This window comes from Silurus aristotelis, assembly GCF_946808225.1.
Source record: "Silurus aristotelis genome assembly, chromosome: 23".
NCBI classification, from domain to species: domain Eukaryota; kingdom Metazoa; phylum Chordata; class Actinopteri; order Siluriformes; family Siluridae; genus Silurus; species Silurus aristotelis.
This window is the reverse complement of record NC_139596.1, coordinates 5,854,731-5,872,067: the sequence shown is the minus strand read 5'-3', so window position 1 is coordinate 5,872,067 and position 17,337 is coordinate 5,854,731. Positions and strand designations below refer to the sequence as shown.

At 35.5% G+C, this 17,337-nt stretch overlaps 1 protein-coding gene across 3 annotated transcripts in view; it reads right to left on the bottom strand.

Moving 5' to 3' along the window:
* The window catches only part of cacna1ba (calcium channel, voltage-dependent, N type, alpha 1B subunit, a), a 152,696-nt gene that overhangs the window by 22,847 nt on the left and 112,512 nt on the right, over positions 1-17,337 (bottom strand). For 2 of the 3 annotated variants that reach the window (XM_083526783.1, XM_083526782.1), the window contains exons 26-35: positions 12,374-12,470; positions 10,793-10,953; positions 10,090-10,227; positions 8,486-8,687; positions 4,435-4,599; positions 2,867-2,977; positions 2,676-2,759; positions 2,067-2,183; positions 847-912; positions 218-309 (exon numbers count right to left, since the gene is read on the bottom strand). In XM_083526783.1, the coding sequence (XP_083382909.1) occupies positions 218-309; positions 847-912; positions 2,067-2,183; positions 2,676-2,759; positions 2,867-2,977; positions 4,435-4,599; positions 8,486-8,687; positions 10,090-10,227; positions 10,793-10,953; positions 12,374-12,470 (1,233 nt within the window). Of the gene's footprint in view, positions 1-217; positions 310-846; positions 913-2,066; positions 2,184-2,675; positions 2,760-2,866; positions 2,978-4,434; positions 4,600-8,485; positions 8,688-10,089; positions 10,228-10,792; positions 10,954-12,373; positions 12,471-14,913; positions 14,935-17,337 lie in introns of all 3 variants that reach the window. The other variant, XM_083526781.1, reaches the window with a different exon arrangement.

The following is a 17,337-nucleotide window of genomic DNA, read 5'->3' as shown; positions in this document are numbered from 1 at the left end:
AATATTCTGGCAAAAAAACAGCTGCCAAGATCTACAGGAATCTCGTAGTACATGGAGATTCAGCAGCAAGAGCTCCGCAACATGGTGCCTGCTCGGCTTAAAGAAACCAAAGGATGCAACTGAAACACATTAAAGTCAATAACTGTTGTTTTAATAAGAGCTTGGCTGCTTTCTTTGACAAGGAATCAAGTGAGAGGGAGCAAAAGCAGCTCCTCACCTGAAGAGCAGCATGAGAGCTTGCAGGAAAGTGCGGAAGTTGTTGTGGTGGTTTATGGCCGTGTCCTCGTTCAGGTCAATGTTTCCGAAGACCTGTGAGAGACAAATAAAATATAACTCAACATCAGGGATTATCATGGTTTCATGCACTTTTTAAAGACTGACAATCAATTTGAGGCTTTTGCATATAAATATTTGAGGAAAGTATAAGATATAAATCTCCAAATCACCTGAGAGCATTAATGTGAAACAAAGGAAACATCTGTAGCTCTCTAGACTCCAGGCGTTCCCAGTCTTTAATAGTATAGTAACTATTACTATTGCATAAATAAATAAATAAATAAATAAATAAATAAATAAATAAATAAATAAATAAATAAATGAAAAAAATAACCCAATTAGTACTCTAGCTACTGTAAAATGTGATTTTCTTTTGTTTATTCAGAAATAATATTGTCTAATTATTCGAACATATTTTACACCTGAATTAAAAAAAAAAAACCCTCAAGACTGAAAGGTTATATATATATATATATATATATATATATATATATATATATATATATATATATATGTATATATGCATGATTGGATATACAGTGCCCATATTTATTGTATATGTTCACTGACCTGCATTCCAATAATGGCATAAATGAAGAACAGCATAGCAATCAGAAGGCAGACATAAGGCAGAGCCTGGAATGGAAAAAATACTCATTTATGAAATATTCCTTTATCACCGATTAATATCACAGTTCCGTCTGATGGATTTGATGTTAGTGACTTTGAGTGTGGTGGTGCCAAATGACCCGAGTCTTTCATAGACTGAAGACAGGGATTTTAACAAATAACAGGCTCAGAATTTCAAATGTGCATAAAACAAAAAACATCCACAGATCTGTGTATTGAAGCCCTTAAATAATGAAAGAGGTCATGGCTTAACCGGTTCAAGCTTCCTGAAAGTCACAATCTGATCTCAAATCACTACAAGAACCTTAAACAGAAAAGCCTGCGACAAAACACATCTAACATTGAGATTGATGGACTTCATGTTTCACTTCTGTCAAGAATCTGAGGCTACAGTAAGATAAATAAATAACGAGACAGCTGTTTTGAGATGCTTTTCTGGTTATTGCAGTTGCAATGAATAGTTATTTGATTGACAGTATATGGACAAAAGTATTGGGAACCTAACTTTCCCAGCCATATGTGATTCTTTCCCAAAATCTTATCACCAAGCTGAAGGCACACAATTGTATTGAGTGTCTTTGGATGCAGTAGCATGAAATTATTCATTCCCTCAAACTGGGAGATGCAAACCTGTTCCAGTGTGACAATGCCCCTCTGCAGAAAACAAACCCCTTGAAAATATGCTTTGCATGGGTTGGCGTTAAAGATCTCCTGTTCCTCAACCCAATTGAACACCTTTGGGATGAATTTGAATGCTGACTGCACCTCAGGCCTCCTCACCTTCTCACCTACATCAGCCCCTGACTTTACTAACAGCCTGGTGTCTGAATGAGCACAAATCCCCACACTCCAAAATCTAGTGGAACATCTTTCTGAAAGAGTGGAGGGAATTAAAAAACAAATTGGGACTAAATGTGGAATGCGATGCTCAAAAAGCACATACCATATTTACGACCAGATATCGCAAACTTTTGGCGATATAGTGTATCATAGTCTTCCTTGTGAAGAACCTGTTTCCGCTAGTAGATCTGCTAATGACTGAATGCTTTCCTAGTGTCCGAACACTATTCTGTATAGACTCTAGAGACTATTGTAACCTGCTAGACTGTTAACACCAGTCACACCTGTCAATTTTATTAAAGCTCAGGATTATCACCTACCTTGAAGGACTGTACAAACGTCCAAAGCAGGATGCGAATGGTGTAACCCTGCCGGAGGAGTTTAATGAGACGGGCCGCTCGAAACAGCCTCAGGAAGCTCAGGTTTAACAGGCGGTCCTGTGGGGTTACACATGCCTTCATTTAATCGCCCCCTCTTTCATTTACTCGTCTAACATATGACTCTTTCTAGGTATTAATCAACCCACATGGCTCATAGACTCGATGTCATTGCAAAATGTTAGAACTCGGACACATTATACATCTGAGAAAATGCATATTCAAGAAGACGTGCCACTTACCGTAGTCTATAAATGGAGTGCATTTATCATGGTAGCCAAGATGGAGTGAAGACAATGAACAAGACCAAGAGAAAAGAAGAAAGAGAAGATGACAAACAGAGCAGGAAAGCAAGAGAAAAACAGGGAGACATGAACAGTCGTCACATACAGAAAAAGTTAACAATACAAACATTAACATTAGCAACACTTCAACACGGTGACAGTGGGGATTAAAACATACACACAATACTAGAAATACAAGAAAGGGCATTTTTTGTTCCCCTCCTGCCTATGAACCTATTTTGCTCCACAAGCTCAACAGTTCACTTACATTAATCTCAGTGACCAGGATATCTGTAATACTCCCCAGCACAGTCACAAAGTCAAACACATTCCACGCGTCCTTCAGGTAGTTCTGAAAAGAAAAGGATTTGCTACATCACTCACTCACATCCCCAAGTGTCATCACTCGGATTTTTGCGTTTCTTCAGTAACCTACAAGTAGCACAGGTGAGGACTTACCAAAGGACCAAAAGCAATGATCTTCAGAACACACTCCAGTGAAAAAAGCGCAGTAAAGACAATGTTGAGATACTTCAGCATTGCTTCATAGGAGTTTGGAGCATCGTAGTACTGTTGGGTAAAAAAAAGAGAAAAGCGCTCGATTCAAAAAAGGTTTCATGAAGCAGAAACGATGAGTTTTTCTCAGTTGCTTTGGAGCATTTCTCGAATCATTATTTATATATCTGCAAATCAGTAACTGCATTTCTTAAAACAATTTGTACAAACAGCACCACACAATGGATTTCTTGCAAAAGCCTGTATATTTCTCAAAATCCTTAGTTCATCTCTCAAAAGTAAGTATTTGCACAAGGCTAAATTTCTTCTGTATGACAGTATAAGAATTTCAACAGCACTCATTTGCACAGTATCATATGTGTGATATTAATTGCAGGACACCGGACAGTATTCACACTTTTACTGTACTGTATTAGTGTACTTTGTTTCTTGGTTGTTCATCCATTTTCAGAAATTGTAATTCTGTGTTTTGATCTGTTTATCTACAGAAATTTAAAATGGACAGATTATGACAACTGGTTTAACCATTTTTCATTCAATGTCTTATGCAATGACTAAATGCTTAGATGTTTTGGGGGTTGAGACTAGTATATTATATTTTGATCAACATTACAAAATGTATTTAATGTAGGAAACAGCAGATAATTATACCCAATCATTTAAACAAATGTACCAAAGCATTCGCAATTTGTTTAAAGCAACAGGAAAAGCTTTTAAGCCGCCCTTTTTTCCCCACACTTTGAACCCCGTGGCTTAAACAATAAAGCGGCTAATTTATGGATTTTTCCTGGGTTTTTACCGGTTTCACAAGCTTCATGCCGCCAAAAAACTGAGCCCCGTCACGTTAAACCAATGAATTTGCCGCTCCCACTGAATCGGGCCGCACCAAATCATAATTATGGATGAGGTTCCTCTGACGTTTGACCTGCCGCTCACTCGAACTGTCTACAGGAACGCTGGAAACAACCGGGCATGAAAAAACTCACTTCACCTGTGTTCTGAGCTGAATGGCATCGGGAGAAAAACTTCACCGATGGTGACTTTTAAACGCACGACGATGCCAAAAGATAAACTCCTGAGATAAATAGTTGTGAAAGGAAGGAGGAAGACAGTGAACAATGACTTTCTTGGTCGGCTACTGTTTAGATACAAGCCGTGTAACAGACACTGTCTTTCATTAAAGCCTGTGTAAAGTTCATTAGTTTCAGTGTAGACATTGTGTAGGCGGCTTATAGACAGGTGCGGCTTATTTATGTTCAAAATAAGACTCTTTGTAAAATTCAGTGGGTGCGGCTTATATTTGGGTGCGTTTAATAGTCCAGAAATTACGGTACATGATGTGGAAGTTGAACAAGTAGTTTTGAGAATTTAATTCCTGATCTGAGAAACTGAGAAAAACAATTATTAACAATAATTATTTAAAAAATTAACAATAAACATTATTTATTATAACTCTCAAATTATTATTGTTTTATTATAAAAGTGAAAAAAATATAATAAAAACTGCAAACCTTCATCATAAGGACCACAGTGTTGAGGGCGATCATGATCATGATGGAATACTCGAAAGGTGGAGAAACGACAAACTTCCACATTCGGTACTGGAAAGATTGCTGGTTCTGAGGCATGTAGCGTGTCAGTGGTTTGGCATTGATGGCAAAGTCGATACAGGCTCGCTGTAAAACAAAAAAAAAAGAGCAATTAGTGAATCTCATCCTTCATTTCTTACTTAATCACTAAGCTGGACATTCTAAAGCAGCATTTCATAAAAGGATGTTTAGTGCTTTGCTCTTTTAAAAGTGAAGTTTGTAATTTATTTAAGTGTTTCTATACCTGTAATAACCCCATCGCATCAAAGATCATTCAGAAAAAGTGTTATTCACAATACTGCCATACAATGTGTGTGGATAGAGCAGAGGTGCCCAACCACCGGGTTGTGACTGGGGACCAGGTCTGCAAGAATATTTAAAAAAATAAATTCTGAATTTCTGCTTTCTGTTAATAGTTCTTCTGGCCCAGAGATTAGCCCAATCCTCTATTAAGACTGAGTTGCTTGACCTTGTCTGCTCTCCTTATCATATTAAGTTAGTCACCAAATTAGCCAAGTTAGTCAGCACTTTATTTAAATTATAAAGGATTTGTTATTAGCTTAAATCAAACAGTGCATAATAACAGAATATATATTATACAGAAAACTAAGATTCAGAATGCAGAATTTTCTTTATTTATTATAAGTTATATTAGTAATTAAATACTATGCAATTAAATAAACCAATAACGAAAGAAAAATCAAAAGTTGTCACTTTGCCAACAATCATAATGTTTAATTTATTAATAAATGTCACAATGTGCATTAAAATTTTTTATCTCTATTTAAATATATAGCCTGCCACAAAAAAAACAGGAAAAGATAAACACCTTTATCCTGACAATTTTTCTGAGCTCTGCAACTTTGTTATAAAATCCTTCTATAAAAATTTAATAAATATCTCGTCATCACATTTTGTAATAAATATTTTGTTAAATCATTGTTAAATTGCTGTAATACATTATAATGTTGTTAATAAAACAAATGTTATTGAAAAATGTATTACTTTTGGTCACATTGTGCATTTTTAATGCTTTTACTGATTTTACAACATTAATTCAGAGGTAGAGTTTGACATGGTGGAATGGTTGGAACTAGCCTGCATTCCGTCTTAATGTAAATGGAGCCCTGATAACAGATGCAGAGACATGCAGGGTGAGGACATAATCTGAGTGACAGTGCTGCCGCTGCAATCAACTGTACACAAACAACAGAATCCTTAAGTATAGAGGCAGATTCATCTCACTGTCATTTTCTTCTGCTGCACAGAGCCAATACTTGTTTGTGTTGTGTGTGTGTGTGTGTGTGTGTGTGTCTGTGATACAAGTTGCAGAATAAATCCCGATTCTTGGCCCTGTACCTGTATCTGTTAGCATGACTGACTTCACCTCAAAAGACCACAATGCACCACTAAGTGTGACAAATGACTGCAGTGCTACAGCACCACTGTAGATTAAAAAAAATATTCAAACAGAATATTGCAGAACCATTTACATTCCAGTTTCCTAACCATACTGATTTACACCATAAACTCTTAGGTTCGGATTGTGGGTCACTTCAGGAGAGAATTACATTCACCACAGTCATAATAATTTTTTCTATAAATGAATGAACAACTCTGAATAATAGACTTAATGTAGATACCATATAACACACTGGGACTGGGAAATGCCAGCTCCTCATGAATCAGTGTTTTGGCATTTAGCTTTTTGTTGCGGCTCATTTTTGTTGCTTAATATACTTTTAAGGGCTGCATAAAATATACTGTAACATTTTTTATTGTTAACACTTTTATTTTGTGTTTTATATATATTAGGGCTGTCAATCATTTAAAATATTTAATCGCATGATTGTCATGAGTTAACTACTTAGTTAAGGACTGCAACAACTAATCGATATAAACAATAATAATCGATAATGAAATTCCTTGTCAACAAATGTTATTGATTAGTTGGGCTGCTAAAGTTAATTCAATTCAAATGGTGTGAACAAACACTAAATCTAAAGGCAGCAAATAACAGCAGCAGTAAACGATTAAATTTTTAGTCACTGCTGTGGTTTAAGTGAATGGTTATGCATTTGGACTTAAATGCATATTTTTTCCTTTCTTTTTAAGCCTGTTTTTTTGCTGCCTTTTTCTGTTCCATTCTCTTTTATAGCATTTGTCTACTACAACACAAACATGATTTACTGCAGCTTTACTACGTTCCAATGCTTGTTTTCCATGTTTGCATATTTAATGTATGCAAATATCATTTAATTATTATACAAAATGAAATTAATTCTATATTCTAGATGCTTACATCTTCACAACTGAACAAAACCAGATTTTTCAAAAGAATTTTTCCCTGTTTATTGCAGTGTTTACGTTCCAAAACGGCCTGCGATAAACGAACAACCGCGATAAATGGACGCCACCCCAAAAATGCTATTTTATGTATACAGTACTGTATTAACATTTTACTTCATTTATTAATAATTATATTTGTATTCATAAATTTCATTATTTCAACATAAGACTCCATAAAAACTATTTATATATCAAAATATATGTATATATGGAAAGGAAAGATTAACAACATTTTTCTATAACTAAATCAGTATATGCAGAAGCATCAAAACCAACAACAATAATAATATTGACAGCTATTATTATTATTATTATTATTATTATTTTTATTATTATTATTATTATTATTATTATTATTAGTTTTTTTTTGCTGTTATAAACAATATTATCAATTTTAATATATCTGTTTGGTAAGCATTACCATGTATACCTACTGACATTCTTTAAATAAGCATTCATACAGTTTCTGCAGGTTTAATATTTTTATGTATATTAAAATAATAAAAAAGCATTTCTAATTGTGAAGAGATTATGTAATGGTTCAATATTACATATGCATGTTTACTGGTCATTTACATAAACAGAAATGTATTTCATTTACATTAACATATTTAGGTTTTGTTCATTACTAAGTGCTTTTAGAATTGAATTTATTGATGTAATATTATATACTGATTTCACTCACTTTGCAAAATTCAGTCCAGTAACTTAAATTAAGTTTAGTATAATCAATGAAATATTTTTTTCATCTAAACGATACTTAATATGTTTGGTTACAGTAAATCTGAGCAACCACATTCTGCAGTGTTTTTGAGTGAGAACTAGCATGAGGATGTGTGTTTACAAGTTGCTCTGAAAAAGGAGGTCTTCTGAATACTATACAAGTAAATCAATAAGCAACGGATGCTCAGCAGTACATTCTATACATAAATAAAGCAGTAATCCATGCAAATTATATGAATATAATTTTGCAGTAGCTTGTAGTAGCTTCTGTATGTGTAGAGATTTACACACCCTCAGAGGCACGAGTCAAATTTGAATGTTTTTCCCAATATACAGGCCTTTCCTGAATAGCAAATTTCTTGTGCAGACACTCTTTATGAATAAATAAGTTCGTTCGTTCTAGCACTGAAAATGTTATGAATTGTCAGTGACTGAACTGCTGCTTGAGTTAAAAAACTGTGATGAGTCGGTAAACTGCTTTATAGAATTTACCGCCTACTATTGATATATACAGTATGGGTTAATACAGAATGCTATAGAGATATTCAGTCAATGTTGCCAGGCCTGCCGTTTTTCCATTAGATTAATAATAACTCTCCTGCTAGCACAACAGGCAGTGACCTCATGTTTACTGCGAGAAAATAAAGACACCAGCCTGAATTAAATAATTATTTTTCATATGCGATAAAAGAGAAAACAAATCTCACACATAATTGCATTGTGTTTGTTGCAATTTGTTGGCAATTTAAACACTAGTCAGTTAGATTTCATGACAACCAAAACATAGGACTGAGCGAAACAAAAAAAAAAAAAAAGATATACATTTAATTTTGAAATGGATGGTTATCGGGCTTATTTTATCATACAGACCTGCTAACTCTAATTATTGACTAGTTCTTACCTCATTTTTCTCCAGACTGCACTCAGACAAAGCTTTATCGCCCTGCTCCTGGAATGTGATAATTATCAAGGCCACGAAGATGTTGACGAAAAAGAAGGGGAAGACAACAAAATACACCACATAGAAGATGGACATCTCAATGCGGTACCCAGGACTGGGGCCCTGGTCCTCAAATGTGGCGTCCACAGAGTGCTTCAGAACCCTGAGAACACAAACACTCTGAGATTACTATAGATGCCAGAAAATATATTCTGTAGTCATTATTACACACAGCATTAATGTGAAAGTTGGAGGAGCCATGCTCTAAAAAGTTTTAGGCATGAAATTAATTAACAACATTAATCTTGTGCCTATTAGTGTTACATCATCAGCATTTCCACTACAGTAATAAAAGTGTAGCAAAGTTCCAGATCAGAGAAGTCTGCCGTATTTTAATTATCTTTTTTCTTTTTTTGCTTCACCCATAAACTAACTATTTCATCATTTTTACATCATTGCATCAGTGAATTATTTAATAATAGACGTTCATGATTTTATAAGGAAATGAGGGCAGAAAGGGAAAAAGGACACAGTGGCTGAAACTGCACTGGTGACCTGGTCTGGAGTTGGTCCAATGAACCTCACTTACATAAACTATAAATCATGTAGAATTAAGTGGCTCATCCAGGCACATCCCCTCTCTCTTTCCCCTATGTCTGTGTGTGGAGAGCTGAAACTGCTTAAGGAGAGTTCTGTATAGCTGCTCTCTAAAATGCCACACAAAGCTTTGAACTGGGATCAGAGGAAGTCACAGTTGGGTCAGAAAGGCCAGAAGAGAAATCTAAAGTGGATTGTGGCTTTTAGGGGCTTTTAACCCCTGAGAGAAAATAAACTCAATATGCATAAATGTACATTAATAAGAAAGAACTGCACGAGAAAGGCAAAGTCAGAAATAATGACATGCCATGACTTGCGTTTCTGGTGAAAAATGACGGGCAAATATGAGCAAGTTACCCACAGTGGGAAATATTTTGGAGTTTCTTCCAGGATGGGTGTCCAAATCCAAACTTCACACATTCACTACAACTCTCACAGTCATGTATAAAACATCTGATGCCATATGAGTCTGTATGCTTGGAGAATGTTAACTAGCTAGTTTACTGGGTTTCTTATTTGCAAATATGTGCAGAGAAACTATAACTAAAAGAAAAAGAACAGCCAGTGTTACTAATTAGCACCTCCTCCGTTTTAATTTTACTCATCAAACCAACTAAAGTTCTGCCTACTTATTTTTTATTGGCTCACAAGTCTGAAGCTCACTTTTACCTCAGATGGCATTGTCAAAAAACATATTGAACCCTTTCAGTGAACTGAAAAAAAAAAAAAAATGTGTGCATTTGGTCTGGATGCTGCGTTATTTGATAAACTATAAAAAAAATTTCAAGTGTCAAGTCATAGATGCAACAGCTAAAAGTTTAATACTGGCATCCCAGAAAACCACAGACAGAACAAAGGAAAACTGAAAACAGGAGTGAAAAAATACATCAAACAGTACATACTTCTTGAAATTCTATCAGAATACAAAAATTGTGTGTGCGTGTGCATGTGTTTGTGTGTGTACTCACGTAGGCCAGCCCTCCCCTGTAGACACAGTAAAGAGTGTAAGAAAAGCCCACAGCACATTATCATAGTGAAAGTCGTATTTTCTCCATTCTCTGGGTTGGGCCGAGACCTCCTGCTTGTCATACTCCAGAAACTGCCCCCTAAAACACATATACAGTCAAAAATATCTCATTTATCACTTTTTTTATGCATATAGATTTACAGTTCACAAGTTGGTAGACCTGTAGAGAACAAATAAGACAAAGGTTCAAATGACTTTACAGTCATTTGATTCACAAAATTAATAAAAATGTAAAAATGAACAGAGAAATACTGCCGTTAAATGCCTTTCAGATACTCAAAAAGCATATGATTAAGCTGTAGAATGAGAAGCTCCAGTCAAATTGTTAATGTTTTTCTTTAATAGATGCCTTATCATTACATGAGAATATACACATTCATATTGTGTCTTATACACAGCTTGTAAGTAACTTTTTTAATATATACTTTTTCACCAGAAACCTTTCCACTGTAATTACCCTGTCTCTAGACTCAGAGCAGCTATCTGGTCTATTGAATGTCTTTGCTTTATAATCTCTTAAGCTTGACTGCTTTCTCTCCATGAAAAAAAAATAAATAAATTTAGTGTAGGACTGTACCACTGTCTACAGGGAGAGCTGCAGATGTAAGACTAAGCAAATTCAATACGGTAGTGATTGACTTTACCTGCAGTCCCTCTCCAGGCCTTTGGATTCGTCCGTGCAGTAGAAGAACTTGCCCTTGAAAAGCTGCACGGCAATGACAGCGAAGATGAACATGAAGAGGATGTAGACAATGAGGATATTCAGCACGTTCTTCAGGGAGTTCACCACACAGTCAAACACAGCCTACGGGAATCACCAACACAACATTACTGCAATGCAGTGCTGCAATTGTTCACACAAACGGTATATGTCCACTTTCAAGGGGGACTTATGCATGTAAGGTGAGGAGAAAATATGAAAATGTTCATTCAGAACTGAGAATCTGACTTTAGTGTTGTTTAGAAATCTGCATACAGGGGTAGAATTGGTCCAAAACAGAGACATGACTAAATTTCTTCTTTTATGTGTGAAATGCATGGGGCATTCCTTTTTAAGAAAATAATCAACGATCCATTATCCATACGAAATGTTGGTAACCACCATTTATTTTCCAATAACAACAATATGGTTTATTTCCATCTTATATGACAGCAACACTAATTAGAGAGAAAGGCTTTTTACTTGTCAAATATACATTACAGTACAGTAAAATTCCACTGAGCTACCACTTTATCTAGGGTTTTTGTATACATCCCAGCTTGTCAGGAAGCCGGGCTCAGAGTGGTACGGTGTCCCGGGAGCAGACGGGGTTAAGTGCCTTCCTTGTTTAAGGGCCCAACAGAGGCAGCTTGGCAGTGCTGAGGCTTAAACCACCAACCTTGTATTCGGTAACACAGAGCCTTAACTATTGACCCGCCAGTGCCCATAATTATTTATTATAATAAAAAAATAATTACAAAATAAATATTTCATCCATTTAAAGTCCCATTAAATGCTGTGGAGTGAAAAAAGTTCTTCAATCCTCTCTAAAACAATTGTCACCCCTAGTCTTAAAGTTAAAGCTTTACCTCTGACTGTAACAGAATGCTAATACTGCAGACCTCCTTCAAAATATTACAGAAAACAAGTATATTAAAATATACCATTGAGTTGCCTTAAAGCCCACTCTACAGTCGGAGCAGAGCTGTGTCAGTACTAGCTGCTCACATGAGATTTTAGTGCTGTAACTGAATAATTACGCTTTCTTCATTTGTCCTATTTCCATTATATCAGAGTCTGCTGTATACCTCTGTGATATAAAAATTATTTTTTATAGAATGTTAGAATAATGGCTGGATTTTTGTAAAATGTGAACAAATTACACAGTCACCGAGGAAATTTCAGTGTATTCTCAGTACAATTATGTGCTTATTTAAATCTTTTGTAACTTTTGTATTACATTATTAATCTTGAATTAATAGTTTTTGCTGTCATATTGCAACTGAAAATATGGAATATTCATCAAATGTGATTTAGTTTGTCCACATTCCCAATCAGCTTTCCAATGTTGCTGATACTTCCAAAATCATCTCCTCAAAGAAACATACCTAATATCAATGATTATTCGTTTTTAGGTAGATTAAGTGCATTAGAATAAAATCTGTGGTAATTGGAGCTAATGTTAAGGAATTTCCTTTATAAAAGGAATTTAGGAATAATTATTTAAAAAATACTTTATTTTTACCTTAAGTTTTGGTAAGCGTTTGATGGTCTTCAAAGGCCGAAGGACTCGTAACACCCTGAGAGACTTGATGGTGCTGATGTCTTTGCCTTTGGTCCCTCTACAAAATGTAATTAAAATAATCAGATATTCACTTTGGTCAGTGTTCAAAGTGAACCACTTTAACATTTACACATCAAATATGAATTTATTTTATTATTATTTAAGATGTTTTTTCTAGAAAAGACATAACAAAGAAAATCTGCTATGTTACTACTGCGTATACTGTATTTTCAGCGAGTCTGAACCAGCTACCAGATAAACTAAAACACTTGGTGTTACTGGAATCGATCCGTCCAAAAAATGCTAGCAAATCTTTGACATTCATACAAAATCAAATCCTCTGTGGATTGCTTACCTGTAAATTACACCCAACCAACAAGGCATTAAAAGCACAAAAGCACATGACCATATCTGCCAAATATCATGTAATCCTGCATTACATGAGCTTATTGAGATTGTTAAATATAAACAGCATGCTATTATAAGTTAGTTTTATGGATTCAAAGCAACATGTTATTGTACTGAAACCTGTACAATGCTTAACCATGCAACAGAAAAAAATTATCGTGTTAAAAAAAAATGCTGTGCATCAGATTTCGAATACCACAACCAAGGACAGAAAAGAAACTCCATCCAGGAAAAGGGAGACGTTTCTGTTTCTTTGCGGGGAACCAATGCCGCAATGCATTGAGCAGGTAACCGCAAACTTGAGAGGACATACAGCATCCTTAAGCATGTAGAGCAAATCAAACAGAAGTGGACCAGACAACCCTTTTTTATTAAGAAAACCAAAAGAACAAGATCTTAAAAATGACTTTGCCAGACACAGTGTGACCAACTGATTGGCATGGAAACCAAGCTGTGATCCATCCATGCTATGGTCTCTAGATGTCTTAAATAATATCATGAGAATGTAACATCAGTTCACTGCTCAAGCACAGCCTATGACTAAATGTTCACAGAAATAACTCTGAATGTTCACAGAAATAACCCTAAATCAACACTATTCTATTTCTATTTTTTTTTTTTATGTTTAGATGTTGGACAGTCGTAAAAAGCATTTTACTGCATGTGTACTCTGTATGAATGTGTGTGATGAATAAAATAAATTTGAATTTGAAAGTATAGAATAATCCTCATAGTAAGAAAACCTAGGATTGAATTATTTATTTGCATTTAAAATTACTTGAGGCATATCATGAACAGTTTAATTTGAGTTTATACCCGTATTTACATTGAGTTCATTTTGGTCCATTGGTAAATGCCAGACATTCAGTACATAGGCTACTGTTGGATTTCTGATTATATACACAGTAATGAGCAAATTTACACAGATTGCTGTAGCAATCAATTTTCTTAATGTGGAACAACCCACTGGTCTTTTTACATTTCGCCATCTGTAGTTTGGATTTTGTACTAAAATGGTATGATGGGATAATGTAATGCCTCAATCTGAAAAATAAACATCCATGTTGAGCAGGTACCGTTTGGGTCTTCCAGTGCAGCAAAGAAGAAGTGAACATTATTAACAGTATCACATCTCATTCAAGCACTAGCACTGAGCAATTAGAAAATAGGCAAAAAACAATCCTGGGCATAAAAAAAATGCTGCGAGATAATTCAAAGAAACGTGATGAATATGACTACTATACAGTACAGACAGTACTGTTGAGTCCAAATGCACTGTGATGACCTGGATATAATTTTATTACAAATGACAAAATGACAAATGAAACTATAAAGCTGGCGCTTAGCACTTTCAATCCTTAAAAAACCCTCTGTATTAAGAATATACATTAAATAAAACCCTGTTATCTCTGAACCAATCAGATCATACAAACCCATAAAATCTACCCATAACTCATCGCTTTTACTGGATACTATCCAAAAAAGCCTCTACAGGACTACAGCATGGTCACACACATTATAGCAGGGTTAGTTCCTCGATCCACTCACTTAATTCCAGCATGCACCTTACCCATGCTCTCTGATGCACATTATTTCAGCATGCTTTCATCTAAAACTAAATCATGGCACACCACTCAGACGCTCACAGGTAATATGTAATATATCAAGGGTTCCCAACTCCAGCTCCTATTGCTCAGCTTTCATCACTTCTCTGAACATTTCTGCACAGTTTCACATTTCCTGAACAGGCATTCTTCGATTCATGAGCTCATTATCTACAATGTTGTGAGCTGCCAATGGGCAAGAGGAAAAAACCTGAAACTGTGCAGTGCAGCGACTCTCCTGGTCTGGTGTTTAGAACCCTTAGGATATATTATGCCACACTGATCTTGATGATAGCTTTTGCAGAAGCCCCTCTACATTCAAACTGTATTAATACACTGAACAAGTTCTGAGTTTCTGTTGAATGTTAACAGAATGGCCAGTGCAAAGGCCTTCCACAGGTTTCCTCCACAGAGTGGTCGCATTAATTAACACGACAAGGTAAGAGGGGATTTGGGTAAAAAATAAAAGAATGAACATACGTTCCCCACCTGTTTGGACTTTGATGCGATCTAATAAATGAAACAAACACAGGGTAAATATTTTCACTGCTTACAACACAGTCAGTTAGGTCAGAAACTAGGACTGAACTAGCAGTTATATACGCATCATTGTATTCTCATATATTCAATACATGTATCATGTTCTTAAGCTATTACAGTTGGCCTTAAAGTCACCATAAACTTGCAAAATGTAAAAAAAATTTAAATTTTTTAAATAGCAAAAATAGCAAAAAAATTTAGCCCATGGAAGAAATAAAATGTATGGCAAATAATTATTTAGACATTACACACTCAGGACAAGAATAGAACCTCCAAAAACACCCTTCAGGTCTGCACCTTGGATATCAGTAGAAGTGAGAATTAAAAAGCTCTTCTTTTTGCTTATTTATTGAAACTCTCTAAAGAGTTACCTCATATTGCCATGGTTTATCTATTTGGACCTGCCACTTAACTGATTGAGCTTAATTTGATGGGTTTATATGTATTTGTGATCAACACTTGGGCTTACCATACGCAGAGTAAAAGGTTTTACAGATGCATCACTTCCATGGAGTTTTGCATATTGAATCAGAGCAGATATTCACTTGGAGTACAGAAGATTGGTGGTTGCATTTACAAAAGAAATGAAAGGTCAGGATTTCCAGGCTTAAAAAAAGATGTAGGACTATGTCCCCTTTATGAATTACCATTGACTCATTAAATCTCTATTAATTTCACCGGAACTGTACTATAACAAGCACACACAAACCTCATACACAACCAAAAAGGGTACAAGTGGAAAATTGTCTTCTCTCCAAAATGAGTCACTATGAATATCCAATAATATGCTGTATCTGTTAGACAGTCCTTGGTCTATTTGTTAGTTCTATTTTACTCACTGTTTACATGGCTGCTGTTGATAAGGTCACAAGTAAGTGTTATGGCAAGAAATGTCTATACTGCCAATTTTATAATGGTCTCCTAGAGTTGTTCAGTATGGAGCAGTGCAAACTTGCAGTTTGGTATCACAGGTAAACAGTTTCTGGGCTTCTGAAATTTGTAAAGAATGTTCATCTGCAACTCCTGTGTATATACTGTATCACTAATCAGAATGGCTGCAAGCAGGATCTTCTGGTCACCAAAATTGCTTTCATCTTCCTGTAGGAGAGATTTCCATCATTTTCCACGCACATCATTTTGTTTGTGTGGTCAAGGAGAACACTCCTGAGGTAGTATATAGGGCCATACTCTCTTTTAAAGGAAAGGCAAACTACCCAAACTTTACCTGGTTGTCATCTTCTACAAGAACCATTGACCACTAAAAAAATAATTAATAGTTTGGCAATTGGGAAGTCCGTGATATTATGCTGGCCTGAAGGAACTTGTGTAAGGGGTGTGTACTGTATCAGAGATCTTGCCCATTAGTTTGCAGGCAATGCTGATTACAGACACCTGTGTTTCCTAACTCAAAGATTTAATAAGCAACCTGGACACATTTTACAATCTATTTGTTTGCATTTGATCAAGTTGTTCTTGAATGATCAGCTTTTGCCCTGCCTTGGGCATACGTATCACTGCTTTACATTGTAGCATTGTAGCATCATATCACCTTTCTACACTTGTTATATTTAGTTAATCTATGAATTCATATTTATTTGTTCCATACACTGTATGTATTACTTTTTTATAGCTTTTGTTGTGTTTAGTGACAGTTGACAGTTTTTAAAATAAGTTCTGGGTGACTTTAAGCTATGACACAACTGTATTGACAGCATGGGACATAACCACTGACTGGATGAATGGAACAGTCGAGTCAATGGAATAATTTGGTAGACCTTTTCGTCCTTTGGATCAGGTTTGGAGAAAGCACCTGTAGGTGGACGCACAAACTACAGCCATTCCACTCTACAGCAGCCTCACAAACAAGATCTCTTACAAAGGAACACATACTGAAAACATGTAGTAGCTTTTTACTACAAAAAAATCCAGTTCATATGATTTCAATTGGCTCTGAAGAATTACATCCTCACATTATAACTGCATTATTATTCAACGCAGTAAATACGATCATGGGATTGATGTTCTGGCTTTGTTAGTGTCTTATTCAAACAAAATCAGAATCACATGAATCGGATTTTTGTTTTTTCAACAAAACCTGTGGGATGATCTTGAAATTAAGGCCTTTAAATTCTACTTACCACACATAAAACATTATGTCTATACTGCAATTAACAGCATTCTCCCAGTAAACCTCATGATAACATGCATTACAAGAATGTTTTATTCCTCTGCATGCCTGGAGATGGAAATAAATGACCATGTTCTGTTTGCTGGAGATGTGTAGTGATGAAGGAGAGCTAGACCAGACCAGCCTTATTCCCCAACATGATTTTACAGATCAAACTCATATTTACGGTCACATGCACTGATCTG